Source organism: Vombatus ursinus, unplaced genomic scaffold, assembly GCF_900497805.2.
Source record: "Vombatus ursinus unplaced genomic scaffold, bare-nosed wombat genome assembly UNPS02014335.1, whole genome shotgun sequence".
Lineage (NCBI taxonomy): Eukaryota > Metazoa > Chordata > Mammalia > Diprotodontia > Vombatidae > Vombatus > Vombatus ursinus.
This window is the reverse complement of record NW_020954113.1, coordinates 475019-494090: the sequence shown is the minus strand read 5'-3', so window position 1 is coordinate 494090 and position 19072 is coordinate 475019. Positions and strand designations below refer to the sequence as shown.

General features: G+C 36.6%; 1 protein-coding gene across 1 annotated transcript in view; it reads left to right on the top strand.

Annotated features, from left to right (window-relative positions):
• Positions 1–19072, top strand: part of FBN1 (fibrillin 1) — a 303144-nt gene that overhangs the window by 244470 nt on the left and 39602 nt on the right. The window contains exons 43-48 of the mRNA XM_027860924.1: positions 3780–3905; positions 7602–7724; positions 11965–12090; positions 14452–14568; positions 15427–15555; positions 16077–16196. Of these exons, the coding sequence (XP_027716725.1) occupies positions 3780–3905; positions 7602–7724; positions 11965–12090; positions 14452–14568; positions 15427–15555; positions 16077–16196 (741 nt within the window). The remainder of the gene's footprint in view (positions 1–3779; positions 3906–7601; positions 7725–11964; positions 12091–14451; positions 14569–15426; positions 15556–16076; positions 16197–19072) is intronic.

The following is a 19072-nucleotide window of genomic DNA, read 5'->3' as shown; positions in this document are numbered from 1 at the left end:
AAAATGAGATATCTGTAAAATGCTTTGTAAACCTTAAAGCATGATATAAATACTAGCAATAATGATAATACTTATTATTAGTATCATTATTATTATTATTATTATTCCTCTCTATAGATGTTCCAGTTACCTTTCAACTTTCAAACTACTCACCAAAATAAAATAGTAAAACAAATAACCATAAGGGCCAAGGGTCGTTAGGTTACATCCATACACTCGATGACAGGGCCTGGAGGAGCTTAGGAAGCTATGGAAAGGCAGGTGGCAAGGACTGATGGCCTTCCGTGTCACTAGAAGGGACTAAATTGGTATCTTCCATCTTGCTCCAAGCCCTGTGAGCAGTTGAGCAGCCCTGATGAGAAGGTCCAGGACTGGGACCTGATAAGAGGGGGAAGGATAGAAGAGTATACCTCATAGTAAAGGGTATAAGATGCCAAGCCATGTAGTTGAGGGGATACAGGAAGAATGAGATGCAGCCCTAGCTTGTTGAGAATACGATCTGTACATGAAAAGAGAACGTCAAGTGCCCAGTGAGTTCACTTAGACACCAAGAGCTCTGAGATCAGGATAGGAGAGCTCACTTTTTTTGGGAGTGGGGAGGAGAAAAAGTCTTCTGAACTTAAACACAAAATAAGATAAGCGTTTCCAAATACAAAATACAACAGAAAAAGAGGATTGTACCTGAAGCTTCAAACTGGTATAATACATAGCTTGCTTTTCTTTTTTAACAAATTCAGCATATTTTTTTAAAAAGATAAAAATGAAACAACCCCTTCCAGAACTTCTCAGGACCTTGGTAGGACTGTGGCCCTCCCAAACCTGCCACTTACTATCTGAATGGCTTTGGACAAGTAAGTCATCTTCTCTGGGCCTCAGTTTCCTCAACTTCGGATAGGACGCTGGACTTGGAGTCAGGAGGTCCCGCATTCAAATCACCCTGAGATACTTACATGCAGTGCAACTCTGGACAAGTCATTTAACCTCTTTGGGCCTTAGTTTCTTCATCTGTAAAATGAGGGAGCTGGATTTGATGGCAACTAAAGACCCTTCAGCTGTAAATCTATGATACTATGAGTAGATGACCTCTACTTTCTAATTCTAAATCTGTGATCCTATGACATCAGGAGGAAAAGAAACCACACCTTTACACTATAGTGTGTCCTACTCGTTTCATAGACGAGAAACAGAAAGCCAGAGAATCTAAGAGAGTTGCCCACAATGTCCTGAGCTAGGGCTTTCTAGTCCAGTGCTTTCTGTTGTGCCATTCAGTCTATCCCCGAGTCCCTCTGGAGTTCATATTTTTTGTCACTTGTTAGTTCTCAGGGAAAATGGACGCGTAATAAATGCTTATTCCCTTTATTCTCCGCCCCCTTCTATGGACCTGTGGCGAGCTATTTAGCATAAAACCCAGTTCCACTGTGACAGAATATTTTACTGTTTTATTTAGGTTTTACTGTTTTATTTAGGTTTATTTGTTTCATTCAAAACCGGTGTCCCACCATCAGTACTTGAAAAGTACTTAAGGTAACTGACTTCTTGTTCTAGAGCATAGAATTTGACCTGCAGTACTTTTGTTGATCTTTCCCTGGCATAAAGGCAGGAAAAGAAAAAAAAATTAAATAAATATCCATTTTATTTTTTGTGCCAAAGGCTGATGAAGAATGTAACACATTTTCATTAATACAAGAAAAATATGGTAGATTGAACTATACATGCTATATCATTTTTACTTCAAACAAAAACCAGTGTGAATTCAATAATATTTTCCCTAATCTATACTGAAGAAATACCGTAATATAAACAAACCATTTTATTATTAAATAGTTATAATGATACTATTTTAATAACTATAAATAAATTTATAAGATCTAACATGAATCAATAATATGTAAGAAATATATTAATAATTTCAATAATCCTAGTACTGTGAGCTTTGATTTAATATTACCCGTAAGGTTCAAACTGTTAAATCATGTCATAGATAGGAAAATAATAACAGAGAGTGAAAAGTGCTAGACTTGATTCAAAAAAGACTGGGTTTAAGTCCTCACTATGCTATGTAATAGCTGTTTTCCTGTGATCAAGTCATTTCAACCCATTGGGCTGTTTCCTTTTTTTCTGAAGTGAGAAAGTTAAACTTTGTCCTTTTAGAAGTATGGTGGTAGGGTTGAAGACAAACCAACTAAATAGACAGAAATGTGTGTAATTCTATATCTTAGCAAATAAGTGTTTAGACCCAAAATTTTAACTTGTTTTTGTGTGGTGTGAACCCTTGTGGCAGTCTAGTAAAGCCTATGGCTTCAGAACAAATTTTTTCACTTCAGAATGTTTTTAAATGTACAAAATAAAATACATAGAATTACAAAGGAAATTAATTATATAGAAGTACAGTTATCAAAGTACTTCTTAAAAGTCAGTTCATGGACTCCAAGATAAGAACCTCCCCGGTTTGGAGCAAGATTGCAGTCTAATAACAACTGGTTCTTTTGAGTTCTCCGAGTCTGTCAGTCATTCCTACCATTCTCAGATAAACTGAATGACTGGTAGTATCTGATTAGGATATGCAAATAAGAAAAATGATGAGTTAAGAAAAAGGTTTTGCTTTCTTTCTCATTATTAGGTCCTCTGTCTTTTGCCAGACTTAGTGTTGAGGGGTGTGAGCTCAAATATATCCACCTTGCTCAGTGCCTTACAGTATTCAGCTGTTCCAGGCTTATTCCTACCTTGTTCCTTCTTTTCCCTCTGAAATGCACCTACTACGTGTAAAGCACTGGGAAAGTAAAGACTTAAAGTTATCCAGTCCCTGCCCTCAAGGAACTTACATTCTACCTTTAGCTCCATATCTACTAGGCCTTATTTTCTGTACCCATGTGACATCATCTACAGCCTTCTTCCTGACTTTACTCACCAATATTGACTAACTGACTGATATCTTTGTTCCATCTTTTCTCTCCAGTCTTGCTATGCTCACTGCCATTTCCTCACCAGAAGTACTTTTAGGGAGCATAATAATGAGTAGAGTTAGAGTGGACCGGCCCCACTATTCTCTAGCATGTTCACTTCCTTTCTTTTCCATTTTAGCAATGAGTACCAACTGAAGAATTTTTGTTAAAAGCAGTTCCTACTAATAATAATATTCATTATACTGCTCTATTAATAAACTGTGCTATAGCTGGTAGCACAGTAGTGCTTGTCTGGCAAGAAATCATCTTGTCAAGGAATAGAAGGCAATGGGATCATGGATGTAGAGCTGAATGGCGATTCATCTAGCCAAACCCCTTATTTTGCAAGTGAGGAAACTGAGGCCCAGAGTGGTTAAGGAATTTTGCCCAGTGACACACAAAAAATGACCAAGTTGGGAACTACTTACTTCTAGCACTCTTTGCACTGCACCCCATTTTATCCCTGATTGGTTAGAAGTAAATGCTGACCACAAAATTCAAAGGACCAGCAGCTTCAGCTGTTAAAATACGTTCAAAATTTAAGCAACAGTACTACTGTTGGGATACTAATGAGGGCACACCTGAAAATTCTTACTTCTCACCAACAAAGTAAGGAAAACAGGCTATCTCTCTACCAGAACCATCTCTTTTAGATCTCTTCATGACTTGTGCAAGACAATGGAGTTCTGAGATGTGGTTAGATTTCTTCCCTATCCAGTAGAGCTGTCTTGTCCATAATATAGACTAAAACCTGTTGGTTTACAGGTTCAGATTTACATTGTATAATTCGCAGATGCTGTATTGTCAGCCATGTAAGGTCGTCTTTCTTTTTTCTAGATATTGATGAATGCCGAGAGATCCCTGGAGTCTGTGAAAATGGAGTTTGTATCAATATGGTTGGTAGCTTCAGATGCGAATGCCCAGTGGGGTTCTTTTATAATGACAAGTTATTGATTTGTGAAGGTGAGTGACTCTATGATTACCATACCCAGAAATGAATGCAAACGATAACCTAGTAAAACACCCATTCTTATAATGTTTTGCGTAGCTCAGACATCAGAAATACCTCAAGTGCTAGGAACTATGAAGGTCAGATTTAGTGAATATTTATTTTATTTCATGCAGAATGTTTACTGAACCTCAGTGGAGCTACTAGTACATGCATTTTTTTTTAATTGAGCATACTAGATTTTCTAGCTGTTATAAAATCATGAATAATTGGGAGTGGCAAATACATTTACTTTTTTTTCATTATTTGAAAGTGAATACAAGTGGTGGGAGGTCTTTCTCTGTTGACTCTCAACTATATTTCCTTGCAACATGAAACTATGGTTAAGTTATAACAAGCTTTAATGTAAATATTCTAAAGTCCTAAGAGATTTCCAAGTGCCAGAGACCACAAATTTTTATTTTATATGAAAAATACTTGGCTTAGGCATAATACTTTCTCATTTTCAAATTACCTTTTCACCATTAGTAAAGGCATACTGTTACTTAATTACTTAGCCCTTTGTTCACATCAGACACTGGCAGCATATTTGCATTTTTATGAGTGAGAGGTTGCTGGCTATTAAATGTGCTTCATGTAGTAGGATATCTGGAATATACTGTGACTCAATTCAGTTTAACAAACATTCGGTAAATACTGTGTACAGAGCACAGTGCTCGACATTGGGGGACATATAGTTTGTGTGTGTGTATATATGATATATAATATATTATTTCTATTATAATATATCACATATATTGACACAATATATAGCTCTATATGTAATGCACATAATGTACAATATAATATGTAATTATATAGTTATGTATCAATATGTATATATATTGGATTGTGTGTTATATAACTATGATATACATATAAAACATATAATTTATATGTATACAATTTATATGATGTGATTCTGAACCTTATAGAGTTTAAATTCAGGTAGGAAGTTGAGAGAGGACATAAGTACATATTTAGACATTCTCACAGCTTCTCCCTGTTTCTGTCAATCAATGATCATGTATTAAGCGCTTGCTGTGTGCCAAGCATTGTGAAACAATTGCCGCCCTCAAGGAATTTACATTTTAATGGGGAACATATAAAAATATAGGTGTATAAAAGATACAGGTAAAATAGATACAAGATAACCTTGGAGAGGAAAGCAATAGTGCCGGGGAACCAAGCAGAGGTGGTCTTGTCTCTACCCATTATTATTTGCTTAAAGAGCTGGCTGGGGAAATCTCATTTGTACTTCACTAGAGTTTCTAAACAAAAGATTAATTTATGATGCCAAATCTACTCAGAATTGTACAAGTATTCTAGGTCACTGATCTTCAAAATGGGAGCCGTGGCCTGATCCTGAGGAGTATACATCCGACTAATTAAAACAGTGAGAAGATGAGTCAAATCCTACATTCCCCCGACTGTGGGGCCTGCCTCAAATGGCCACACATACCCTTATTCCCCAACACTCCTGTGCTATTACCCTTCACTCTGATGTACAAGCCCTCAACCTCTTCCCTTCTAAGCCAGATATTGGCCTCTCAGGGCAGTTTTAAGCTAACTACTACTTGGGTATCCATAGCAATAACTGTACAAGTGCCACTGGGAAAATTATTTACTCATTCTGTCACCCATTTGAGGTAGGACAGAGTGAATCACACAGTATCGGCAGACATGATAGGATTGTGATCTGCATCATAGATATCATTACAGTATCTTTCCTTCTAAACCCACTCTTCTTCAAAACTTTCCTATTGCTGTTGAAGGAACCACCGTCCTTCTAGTGACTCATGTTCACAATCTCAGTGTCATCTTCAATTTCTTGTGTCCCCTCACCCTACATAACCCAGTCAGTTGCCGAATCTTGTCAGGTCTGCCTCCACATATCTCGTTTCCACCCTTTCTCTCTACTCGTATAATTCACGACCTCATCACCTCTCATCTGGACTATTGTAGTAACCTCCAAATATATCTCCCTGCCTCCAGTCTTTCCCTTTTCCAGTCCATCATCCGTGTATATGGCTACCAGAGTGATTTTCCTAAACACAGCTCTAGCCATGTCACTCCCCTGGCTCAATAATTCAAGAGTCGCTGTGGACTCTAGGATGAAGTGTTGTTTCATTTTATGTCATCCTTACTAAATTTCTATTTTTGTGTTTTATAATATCCATAATTATTAGTATAATAATACATGTGTGTATCTAAAAATAAGTAAATATACACATGTTGGGATGCATACTCAAAGAACTTCTACTGCTCAGGATGCACAATCAACAGTTTAGAGACCATTATTTTAAATGACATATAGAAATCAAGGGTCACTGCTTGAATTGTGAAGTCATCAAGGGCTCTGTGATAATCAAGTCTTGATTCTCCAGGTACCAGATTATTTATTCTGCCAATTTCCCAAAGATAATCTTTAATCTCAGGTCAGTTTCTTCCCATGGCTCTTAATAACTTCCTAATTGACAGGCTGAGAATGCAAACTAATTTTAATATGAATTCATGTGATCTTTGAGTAGAAAGATTATTTTGTTGCTAAATAAATCATATGTACCAAAAAGAGATTTTGGATTATTTGTACCCTTGCTCCCTTCAGTTAACATAGATGATGTAGTCTCATAAATAATATACAAGATGTGTTTGTCAAAGATCCCAGTGGTGGCTATACAACACTTTCCAGGTGCCACCCTCCTACCCATGTTAAGTGAAGGTAACTGTTGAAGCCATTTGCAGTTGAGTGTTAGGCTGTGAAGTCAGCCTGCCTCCGAGCTATAGAACAGCTACACAAAGAGAGCTGTTTATGTTATATATCCTATAGGAGTTCACTATGTTCACCTACCTTAGAGTGGATGGGAAAGACTCTGGGGGAGCCTGTAGAAGTCTTGGGTACACTTTGGTCACTTGGTGTGTTTGCTGCCTCCTTGTGGGTCTTTCTGTTACTTAGCCAGATCCTATGCATGAATAGCCCTTTATCAATCACAAGGGGTTAAAGGGACACATTATCATGTTGTATGAAGGCTAATCACTTCCTATAGTACCTTTATGAAGGTGATTATTACCTTGGAGGAATGTGATTTTATCTGTGTTATAAGATCTATTAGAATATGTTACAATATGAAAGAGAATATGTTCTTTTTTTGTTAGGAAAGTCATCAGGAAAGCAGTCAAACTTTTTGGAATTCAATTACACAAAATGCAAATATTTTTCTTCTGAAATTCTTTTTCTCTAGTAATTGTACGTGCCATCTTCTTTACTTAGATTATCTTGATCTTTGTGGAAGTCATTAATGCCATACCTTTCACAAACTTTAATTAAGATAATCTTCAGATTGTATTACTAGAATCTTATTGGACCATAAAATACAGAAGAAATTACATCCCTGTTCTATCTAGCTTCTTTAGGAATTTTATATTGCTGTTAAATATCAGTATCATTGGATTCCATGTATACCCATAAGTCAAGCATTGGTATTCATTTAGAAGTATTATGTGGATAAAGTTTTCAGGAAAACAGAGGTTTGGAAAATACTTTTATCATATTTTCAGTATACCTAGACATTAAAAGAAGTAAGTATACATTTATTTAATATTAGAGATTTCATTTCTTTTGACCTAAGGATCTTCTGTTCTCTTCATGTCAACTTCTGTTTACCCTGTAGATATCGATGAATGTCAGAATGGTCCAGTATGTCAGCGCAATGCAGAATGTATCAACACAGCAGGCAGCTTCCGCTGTGACTGTAAGCCAGGATACAGGTTCACCTCAACAGGACAGTGCAATGGTATGTATTTCAAAGCTGGCTTGTCATGTCCTTTAAATAAAATCATATTTGAAATATATTTTAGAAAACTTAAATTACCTCTGAGAATCAGGGCTTAGAATACTACCATCTCTGAACCAAACTGGTTGATTAACAGTGAGGGAAAGGGAGGCCTTATCATTTTTTCTTCCCTCTGTGAGAATGAAGGAGGCTGTTTTGTGACATGTAAAATGGTATAAGAATAAAAGATAACATTTACAAAGTTAACAAAGCAGTTTACATACATTATCTCATTTGATCCTTAGAGCTACTCTTTGAGGGAAGTACTGTTATCCCCATTTTACAGATGAGGAAATTGAGAAAGTAAGAGGTTAAGTGACATGCCTGGGGTCATGCAGCTAATAAGTTTCAGTGGCAGGATTCAAATTCTGGATTCTTAACTTTAGGTCAGGCACTCTAGCAGCTGTATCACACCTAGTTGTTGTTCAGGTCACATCCAACACTTTGTGACCCCATTTGGATTTTCTTGGCAAAGATACTGGATTGGTTTGTCATTTCCTTTTCCAGTTCATTTTAGTGATGAGAAAACTGAAACAAAGAAAGTTAAGTGACTTGCCCAGGACCACATAGCTAGTAAGTGTCTGAAGCCAAATTTAACCTCAGGAAGATAATCTTCCTGACTTCAAGCCCAGCACTCTATCTACTCTATCCACCTAGCTGCCCTACATCTACATAGCCTGTTTTTAAAATTTTATGTGTGGTTGATAAATTTTTAATGTAATAAATAAATCTGGTATATGACTTGTAAAGTAAATATTATATTTGTTTCCTAACTTACCTTCCAATTCTCTCACCCAGTTTTTGCAAGTGTATTTTTCTTTAATCAGTTAAACCAACAAGCACCTACTGAGTGCCACGCAGTGTCTTAGGCACTGAGGGTACAAATGCAATGGATAAAACAACTCCTTCTTGCAAGGAGTTTACATTTTAATGAGGAAGAAAAGTACATATGTAAGTATATACAGAATAAATACAAATAAATAATAGTTGAGGAAGAATTCCAAGTAGCCATTGTTGAGATTGGAAAAGATTTAATACAGAAAAAATTATAGTGTCTCTCCCAGTGGCCTGTGATTTGCTACCAGTAGAAGTTTTGAAATGCTAAAGGCCCATTAAGAACATATTGAGGTTACTAAAACATATTGAAGTGTTACCAACCTTTCAGATGGGTACTTTTGATGACCAGGTGAAATTTTGAATCACTGAATTCCTGTTGAACTACTGCCATCATATAAGTCTCTTTACTGACATTTCAATGGCAAAATATATGCTCATTAAGATAGAAATTATTCAAATATGTATAGTACAGCCATAGGAGGATCTCTAAATCAAATGCTTGCATTAATCTTAAGAGAATTCTATGACTAGAGAATTAAGCAAAGCAGAAATTTCATGTTCTTTAATTATATTTTCACTATGACATATATAAACTCGCGCGCGTGCGTGTGTGTGTGTGTGTGTGTGTGTGTGCTTTGTTGTTATTCAGTCGTTTCGGTTGTATCTGATTCTTCATGACTCCATTTGGGGTTTTCTTGGCAAAGATACTAGAGTAGTTTGCCATTTCCTTCTCCAGCTCATTTTACAAATGAAAAAACTGAGGCAAACAGGGTTAAATAGACTTGCCCAGGGTCACACAGCTGGTAAGTGTCTGAAGCCAAATTTGAACTCATGAAAAGGAGTCTTCCTGACTCCAAGCCTGATACTCTATCCGCTTCACCACCTAGCTGTGCTCTCAGTCTCTGTCTCTCTTTCTCTGTTTCTCTCTGTCTCTCTCTATATGTATTTTTATGCTCACAGACATGTATTTCTACTTAAGTCTTTTAAAAACCTTTTTCCATTACAGAAAGTAAATAGGATTTTAATTTGACCAAACTATGTTAGGTTTGAGCATTTTAAAAGTGGTGAATTTTATAAACGTTGGGTCTTTCTGAATCTTCAACCACATCTTTGGACTTCAATTTTCCCATCTATGTAAAAAAGGAATTAGACTAGTTGAACTCTAAAATGTAACTATATAATCAGAATTAGTGTCATAGAACTTAGAGCTAGAGGAGATCTTACTGACTGGATTAAAAAAATCGACTTGTTTGAAATCCCACATTTTTCTCACTTCATGTCCAGTTCTTTAAAAAAATGTAAGTTCTTTAAAGCACAGTTAAGTTATTTTAATATACTTTCAGAAGACATGGATGGGTTGTGGATGCAGGTCTGCCGCAAAATTAGGTATGTGACCTTGGATGAGACAATAAACTTGTTGGGCCTTAGTTTTTCCATCTCTAAAATGAGGAGAGTAGACTAGATCATCTTTAAGTTCCCTTCCAGTTATCACATTCTATGAAATGTACTTGTGAGTATTAAATACTGTGTGTCTTTTTAGCAAAGGTTATTGTCAAGGTCAATATGAAATATGTTATCTTGCTTATTTCAAGAGTCGTGGACCTTTTGATAGGGGTTGCCTGGATATCTTATACATTTCTGAATGAAACAACACAAAGGAACTTGGTCAAGTTTTCCTTGGATTTTCTTATCCATAAGTGATTAAGTGTTAGGAAGTACACTGTTGCCTGTAGTGCATTTTGCATTGTTTTATGGGACCTTGATGGGAAAAGGGTGTAGTAGCTGAACAGAAAATCAGTTTGAGAACCAAGCCTGTTTTGTTGAGTTTAGTATAACATGTGCAAGTATTTAGCATATTGTCAACAGAACTGTTGTTGTTACCCATTTATTAAAATAACAGGACAGGAAAAAGTGGGAAAGCCTCTGATATGAGCCACAATGCCCACGTATAATTTGGCAGTGACACCATTTCCCTGCATTTTGCTCTTGTTTTATATTTTTTTGAAAATAGGTGAAATAGTCCCAGTACAAATAAGAAATGCTGATAATATAGAATGTATCATTTCACACCACTCTCTATGTAGACAAGAAGTAGGGCAGGGCTGTTTATACACCCGAAACTTAACACATTGGCCTTGTACAAGCTTTAATTCATTCCATTTGGATAGTCTCATTGCTGTTAATGGAGTTAAAATTTTGCAGAAACTATTGCAGACATAACAAATAGGCCAGGTAAGCTGTATCCTGTAGTGTCTGTACTCATAGCTGGCCACAGGGGTTCTTAACCTGTTTTGTGTCATGGCCTCCTTTGGCAGTCTGATGAAGCATATGGATCCCTTCTCAAGAGTAATACTTTTAAATTCATAAAATGCTAGGTTTACAAGGGAAATCAGTTCTATTAAAAGAGTTATCAAAAGATGTAAAAACAAGTTTATAGACTTTAGGTTAAGAACCCCTGCTCTTCCAGATCATGTTTTTAATTTTTGCTGTTCTGTGTCAACAGGGGAAATCAGGGCTCTGCAGTACTCTTTGCATTGCATTTGGTATAAATACATAGCCATGGGAAACAACTTCTTTTTGCTTAAATATCTTAAACATAAGTAGATATATAATCAGATATGGCAGTTCCAAAAAAATGGCCACTCAATTATGTGACCCTGTGTATAAAAAGATGGAAGAGGTGTCTGTCTCTATCTTGGAAAAACAAGCTATGTCTTCTCTTTTTCTGGGGCACCTTTAGATCAATAGCTCACGTTAGGTATGTGAAGGTTCAAGCCAATCAAAAACAGACAAAAAAGTATCGCGTTTTAGGGATTGGCAGGAAGAGAATTGAAGGGAAATGGCTTCATTAAGAGAGTCCAGAGGGTGAGAGATAAGTCAAAATAGGCAAAACTTCATCAAGGAGGAATTTAGGTTGTCTTTCAGGAAAACATATCATAGTGGCAGAGTGGATGTGATGATAATATATGATTTCCCAGAGGAAGTCATGGAATCCTCATCAGTTGAGTCACCAAAAACTAGACTAGACAAAATATTTGAGTGTATCATGTAGACTTTAATTCTTCCCTTGGCATGTAACCAAACAAAATAAACTTATCTTTTAGGTTGGATTTTCCATCTTCTCATACCACCTCCAAGTTATCTCCTCTTTCAGACCTTTTGGTTGACTGTGCTACCTTCCTTTTATTTGATGTTAACTGGATCTAATTTATGACCTGCTGGATGCAGGTGTTCTGAGTGTCTGTAAGATTTTCCATTTCCTACCCCATTCTTTGAGCAAGGTTGTTTAATTAGAGTTTGTTTGATGAGTGTTGGTCTTTTAACTTTGTGATGAATGCTCTGAATTTGTGCCTGTTATTTACAGATAGGAATGAATGCCAAGAAATACCCAATATCTGCAGCCACGGTCAGTGCATTGACACAGTTGGAAGTTTCTATTGCCTTTGTCACACTGGATTTAAAACAAATGCTGAACAAAACATGTGTGTGGGTAAGTATCTGACATGTTTCATTAGCTACACATCCTTTTGAACAAAATCTGCTCTCCTTTGCATACATTTCAATCAACTGAAAAACATTTCTTAAATGCCTACTATGTGCTAGGCACTGTGCTAAGTGCTGGAAAATTACTAAGTCACTCAGGAGTTACTTTCTTCTTTGCAAAAGAAGAGAAGTAGATATGTTACAGTTAAAAAAGAGTTCATAGTTATCTCTGTAGACATCTTCCTTAGTATTCCTGATTATCTTCCCAAGTATTCACTTTTCTGTCAGATATGAAAAAATCTTCACTTTGAGAGATTGAAGAAAGGATGATGGGCTTTTGTTACTTCTTATGAAATGAGTACAACTCATGGAATATAAACCATTTCAAGCTTACCTTCTAGATTATGCAGTGTTACATTTGCCCTGCAGGAATGAGATCTGAAAGCATTTTTAAAACCCTATCCTGCATTCAGTGCTAAATCAGGACAATATTTTAGATTTAACACAACATATTCACACACTCATTTCCTTCACCCCCATTTTTTTCCATTTTGAAAGAATATCTTTTGGACTTCTGAACCACCTTCATAACTACAGGCAGAGTGTGCTGTACAGCAGCATTGGCCATAGAGCACTTTTGGGGCTTAAAGCATATTTACAGAACCCATAAATGCTGGTCTTGATGCCCTAAGGGTATGGAATATTACCAGAATAAAGGGTAGGCCAGGGAAATTTTAGAGCAAAATAGAGGAAATTAAGCCTATTTTTACACCAGAAAATTCCTGCACAAAATAAGCATTTTATACACAATTTCATATTTAATATTTTAAGGGGAAAATATGTCTAGCATTGAAATTTTCTCACAGAATTCCTATTCATATCACACTGCACTCTGGAGTTCCATAAAATGTTATTTGGGAAATGCTATTATACAGCAATAAAACTAAAGCATAATCTTTTGGATATAGCTGGAATCCTTCAAAATGTATTTTGTCCTTTTCTGGGTAGGGCAAATCATTTTCTGTTAAAAAAAAAAAACTGCTATAGTTCTTCTATCACTGACTAGCCATCATTCACTCTACATCCCTGGCTCAGATGTCTTTCTTAACTCTTTTTTCTCCTGATCTCTTATCCTCCACTTTCCCCCGAGTTTGCCAGAGAACATGGTACTACCACTTGGCTGACAGTGAACTGTGGTCATGACTACTGAGCTGCTAGTGGAGCCCTTTTGGTTATATTCTTAAAGCTCTAAATTCAAGAGATCATGTAATGACTGCAAGGAAGCCAGAAGCTTCTAGGTCTGGATTGACCTGGATCAAAAGTGCTTTAAGCCCTAAGCTTGAAACTTAAAACAAAAGGAAGTTTAGCTTTGCAAGTTCTCTCTCATTCCATCACATTCTCATTGTCTTAACAAATATACTCGTATGTATTTTTAATTCTAAAACTTTATTTAAATGTTTTAAATCAACAAAAATATAGTTACTACCTACTGTGTATATAAGACACAGTACCAGGCACTAGAGGAGTATTAATATAAGATGGGGATTCATCCTTCAAGGAGCTTATGGTTTTATTAAGAAGATAGCCTTCTGCTTCCCCACTGAGGATAACAATATGAAGCTCTATATAAATAAGTTTGATTTGCTTCAGAAACAACAAAGGAAATAGGCGCATTGTCAAGTACTTAAAAGAGTTAAAGCTTAGAGATAGAAGAAGACTTTGTTAAGATAATCTAGGTAGTCAGGGGAATAAATTTTAAAAGTGTGAGATAATACATCAGCAAGGGAAAATTTAGGTTGTGGGTCTTACAGGAATTTACAGAAGAGAGGAAACCAGCATGGCCTGGAGTGATTAGGCACTTAAAAATGTGAACTAGAACAATAAAAGGAGACATATTAGGTGAACTAGACTCCAGTTAGTTTGTTATTTCTTGCTCTTTACCTTTGGGAGAGTCACTATTTTCCTGGTAAATAGGAATAGAAATCTCAAAGATAAATGGCAGGGGTTGCAGTGGACCATGAGTTCACCAAATTCTCTGGTTTTAAGCAAAATCATGAGGTAGAAAGAATTATGCAAGTAAATAGTTTTTTAAAATAATTACAATAATTCTGTGGTAGTTCCTATGCCATTATCTTCCACATTACTACAAATGACATGTGCCAACTATGAAGATAGTTTACCCTTAATATTTATAAATGGAGCCATATTTTCTGCATGTCAGGAGCTACTACTGAGACAGAAAACAATGCGGACATATAGAAATCTCTGAACTCATATGTAGAACTTTTTATGGTCTTTAAAATCCCTATAACTTTTTATCCTTTGCTGGTAAATAACTGTGAGTCCTCTGTGTTCTTTATTTCTGTAGATATAAATGAGTGTGAAAGGGATGCCTGTGGAAATGGAACTTGTAGAAACACCGTGGGATCGTTCAACTGCCGATGCAACCTTGGGTTCATTCTCTCACACAATAATGACTGCATAGGTCAGTATTTTTTCAATATTATTTTATGAAAGAAAAAAGCTTAATTACTTAAAATAAGGATTCCCATTTAATTTCCAGAAGTATTGCATGTAGTCAGTAGCCCACTTTTTTTTTAATTCAATGTCTTAGGCAATTCTCTAAGACTAAAAAATGCTGACCTACATTGACTGAGAGAGTGCCTGACCTCCTTACACTGATGAAAATGCAGTTTTAAAAAAATCAGTTAATCAATTTATCAGTCTCTGTGAACTGAACAAACATCTATAGACAATTATTCAGAGTATCTGCTCTGTTTCATAAATAATCATATGATTTAGGAATAATAATGTAGACTGACTTGGCCAGATGTTCTGCTATGAATTTTTCTGTTAACAGAAACAAATTCTTGAACTTGCTTGAAATCACTTTTCCCTCCACTTGTAACTAATTATACCTTCAATTAATCATTGGCAGGTGTAATTAAACAAATGTGCTTTATCTTGAGAGCCAGAGGCTAATTGCACCTGCAACTAATTGCAGGAACTTTTTATACATTCCATTGTGATGTGTACTATTAATTCATTAGTAATTCTTTTTTTTAGAGGAAACCCCAGCTGAGCCTGGTTTAAAATTCCAATGCAAAAATCTTCTACCCTTTAATAAAGGTGATTGTCTAAACTATGTTAAGTAAGATTTTACTTCTTACTTAAAGCTAGAGCTGTGGTTAGTAAGAGATCCTCTTTGAATCTTTGTATATTTGGTTGAGCCAACAAAGACTAGAGAAACCCAGTGTTAGTGCATTTGGAATTTTAACTATTGTCATTATTACGTAGCGTTCATTGTCTTTGGACTGTGTCAAATGTTTTTTTTTTCTTATAGATGTTGATGAATGTGCTACTGGGAATGGGAATCTTTGCAGGAATGGTCAGTGCCTCAACACAGTTGGGTCCTTCCAATGTCAGTGCAATGAGGGCTATGAGGTGACTGCAGATGGAAGAAGTTGTGTTGGTGAGCAGAGCCATATAAAAGCTTCCCAAATTAAACCATTAGGCATATTGACAAAAGAAGTGCAAAATCCCCTTTATAACTTGTCCCCTTGGTAAAGCCAGGAGGAAGAAAAGACAATAAAGCTAAGACCCTGTCACCTGAAAAAAAAAAGCAACCTAAAACTCTGTCTTTATTAGAAAGTCAAGGATGATGACATCTTTAAAATAAGTAATCATACCCATAGTCAGAAAAAGGTTTTCTTCAAAATATTTTTGAGGTAAGCTTCAATATATTATTTTGGAACTATTTTATGTACGTAGGAGAGACCATAAAACTTTTCAGACCCATTAACTTTTTTTTTAAGCTGCTAGGTAAAAAAAAAATCTTTTAGAGAGTTGAGTATTTTTTATATCTTCTGTTTTTAGTTTTAGGTGGGATTTTGTAGCAGAAGTTTCATAGGCTTTAACTTGTCTTCATTTTGTTTCTAATGTATTTGAATCTAGCTACCTGATGAAGTTAATGGCCTTCATTTTTCCCTGCAGACATAAATGAGTGTCTAGCTGATCCTGGAAAATGTGCACCAGGGACATGTCAGAATTTGGATGGATCCTATAGATGTATTTGTCCTCCTGGATACAGCCTGCAAAATGACAACTGTGAAGGTACAAAGGAACATAAACTGACAAAAACAAAAAAATTTCTAATCCTCAGTTTCTAATCCTTATCATAATATCATAGTTTATGGATTACTTAATGATAAGCAAGATGGTATCAGTCACTCAGCAAGCATTTATTAAGTACCTACTAGGGATACAAAGAAAGGCATAAAACAAGAATGCCCTGCTCTCAAGGAGCTCTTAGTCTAATGGAGGAGACGACGTGCAAACAACTATGTACAGATAAGATCCATACCAGATAAATTGGGAATAGTCTCAGAGGGAAGATACTAAAATTAAGGAGACCTGGGAAAGGCTTCTTGCAAAAGGTAGGATTTTTACTGAGACTTGAAGGAAGCCAGGGAAGCCAGGAAGTAGAGGAACCATTGGAAACAGAGTCCAGAGATGGAGTGTTGTGTCTTATCCTCATTCTTGAATGGAAAACCGAGAACATCTAAGGTTTCCCACTTATCTTTCCTAATGCCACTCTGCTTTATGTAGATGTATCATCATGGCATCAAGTAAATGAATGTTGGCCAACCTCTCAGGGTACATTGAGGCAGCTCATGAAAAAGGTGGCTACATACTATTTTCAGTATACATTAGATTTTTAAGGTGCTACATTCAGAAGTATCATCCTGATTGAAGTGGTTTAAATATTGTTAATGCTTGGAAGACAGAAAAGCAAATCATGGGATAATGTAACTTAAGACTACAAAAAGAAACTTAGAGATAATCTAGTCTAGCCTCCTGTTTTACAGATGAGGAACTTAAGGCTCAGAGAATAGAAGGACCACATAGGGAGTAAGGGAGGGGATGATAGCCCAGCCCAGGTCCTCTGATTTACAGAATCAGTGCCTTTGTACTGGACCCTGCTGCTAAGGCTCATTGAAAGTGGCTGGAGATGGAATTTTTTCATCTGTAAAAGAGTGAGCATTTATTGATATTTAATCATTGAATTGAATAATAGTATTGCAACAATTCAGCAGTACTACAGTTAATAAGAGATTTATCCTTAATATGTAAGGCATGTTTATAAAAAATCTTATATTAAGTTTGAGAGGACTCTTCAGTCATCCAGTCCATCCGTTTAACCTCAGATACATATGAGAATATATTCTTTTATAAAACTTCCAAAGAAAGACATTCTTCATGTTTAGTATCAGGAGTTTTACTTCCCATCTAACATAAATTGTCAGGTAGTAATATTCCAGGTACACTTATTCATTTCTGCAACATGAAATGTTGATCACTAATTGATCTTTGGTCATTAAAGATTGACCTCATTAATTGAGGCCATTGATCCCGTGTAAGTAAATAGAGTGGAAATACACAAAAAGAGAAATTATCTCATTAAACATCTCTTAAGTGTATCTGTTCTTCAGCCCTTCTTTCCACTTCCAGGCTATAGAACCCCAAAATCCAACCCAACAAAGACTAGGGCCAAAAAATGCCACTTGGAACATTTTATAGAAGTTGGACTTTTCCCTGTAAGTGAGGCCAATTTTTACTGATCCTGCACAAAACAATATTGCCAAATCCCTTTATATTTAGGTTTCATGTTACTATACCAAGACTCAATTGAATGGTACTCACACGATAGAATGGAAGCAAGTATCATTGCCATCAACTGTGCACTGTGGCCCATTTTTCTTCCCATGATGAAATGATGAGTTCTATCGTGGAATCTGTTGACTTAGAGGGCTGAAGAAGATCTTGGGAATCTCCTGGTCTGGTACTTTCATGTTACAAATGAGGAAACAGGCTCCAAAAAGATGAAGAGACTTGCCTAGGTTCATACAACAAATGAGTGACTGAGTTAGAACTGACTTTTGAATCTTAGAATATCAAAACCAAACAGGACTATATAGCTTATTTAATTTAAACCTCCATTTTAAAAATGAGGAAACTGAAGCCCCAGAAAAGCCAGGTAATTTGCCCCAAGCCACGTGACTGGCACTTGCTGGAATTGAACCCTGGTATGCTTTCTCCCGATCTGGTGTACTTTCCATACTGCCCAGGCTTTTTGTCATCCTTGTTCCCTGTCATCATTGTATTGTGGTGCACACGGGGCCATTCAAGATGCTACAAAATTTCATCTTTTCAAGAAAAAGCTATTCTTTGTGTTTCTCCCAACAAAAGTGGGATCTTTCTTCAGGGGTAATATATATGTGACTCTGGCTTAAACTTTACAATAACCCCCAAGTCGTTGTGGGTATGGGTGCTATTCCAGGGTCAGTGCAATAGTGTGCACCTGGGAGGTGCTACTTAGCTCTGCTGCATGACCTGGAGGTGTCTGCTGAACACACAGTAGAGAGTACGTAGGACTCATCATTTCATCATGGGAAGAAAAATGGGCCACAATGCACAGGAAACCTTGGTGTTTTCATCTAACCAAGTTATGCCGCTGATGCTGAGAGACAGTATGAACAAAGGAAAGGAAAAGCACTGGTTTTAGAGTCAAGGGAATTGAGTTTAAATCCTGTCTCTGTTGTCTGTTGCCCATGTGGCTTTGGGTAAGTTCCTCAACCTCTATAAGCCCCAGGTCCTCGTCTGAAACAGGCCGGGTTTTTAGTCAGAGGAGCTGAATCTGAATCTTTGCTTTGCCTCTTACACCAGTCAGAGCCGAGGCAAGTAGCATCACCTCTTTGTGCCTCCATTTCCCCATTTGTAATTTAGGGAGTTAGACTCTCTTGCCTCTGACATGCCTTCTAGCTCTGCGTTTATGATCCTGCGATCCTCGTGTGGATCAGCATTAAAGCCTTCAGAAGAGGTCTACAGGTCATTCTAAAAATTCAGGGACCTAGCAGATCCACAGGTATTGGTTCTCTGTCAGAGGTAAAAGTAGTGAACAAAAGGTGGAAAGCTTCCCGAAGGATAAT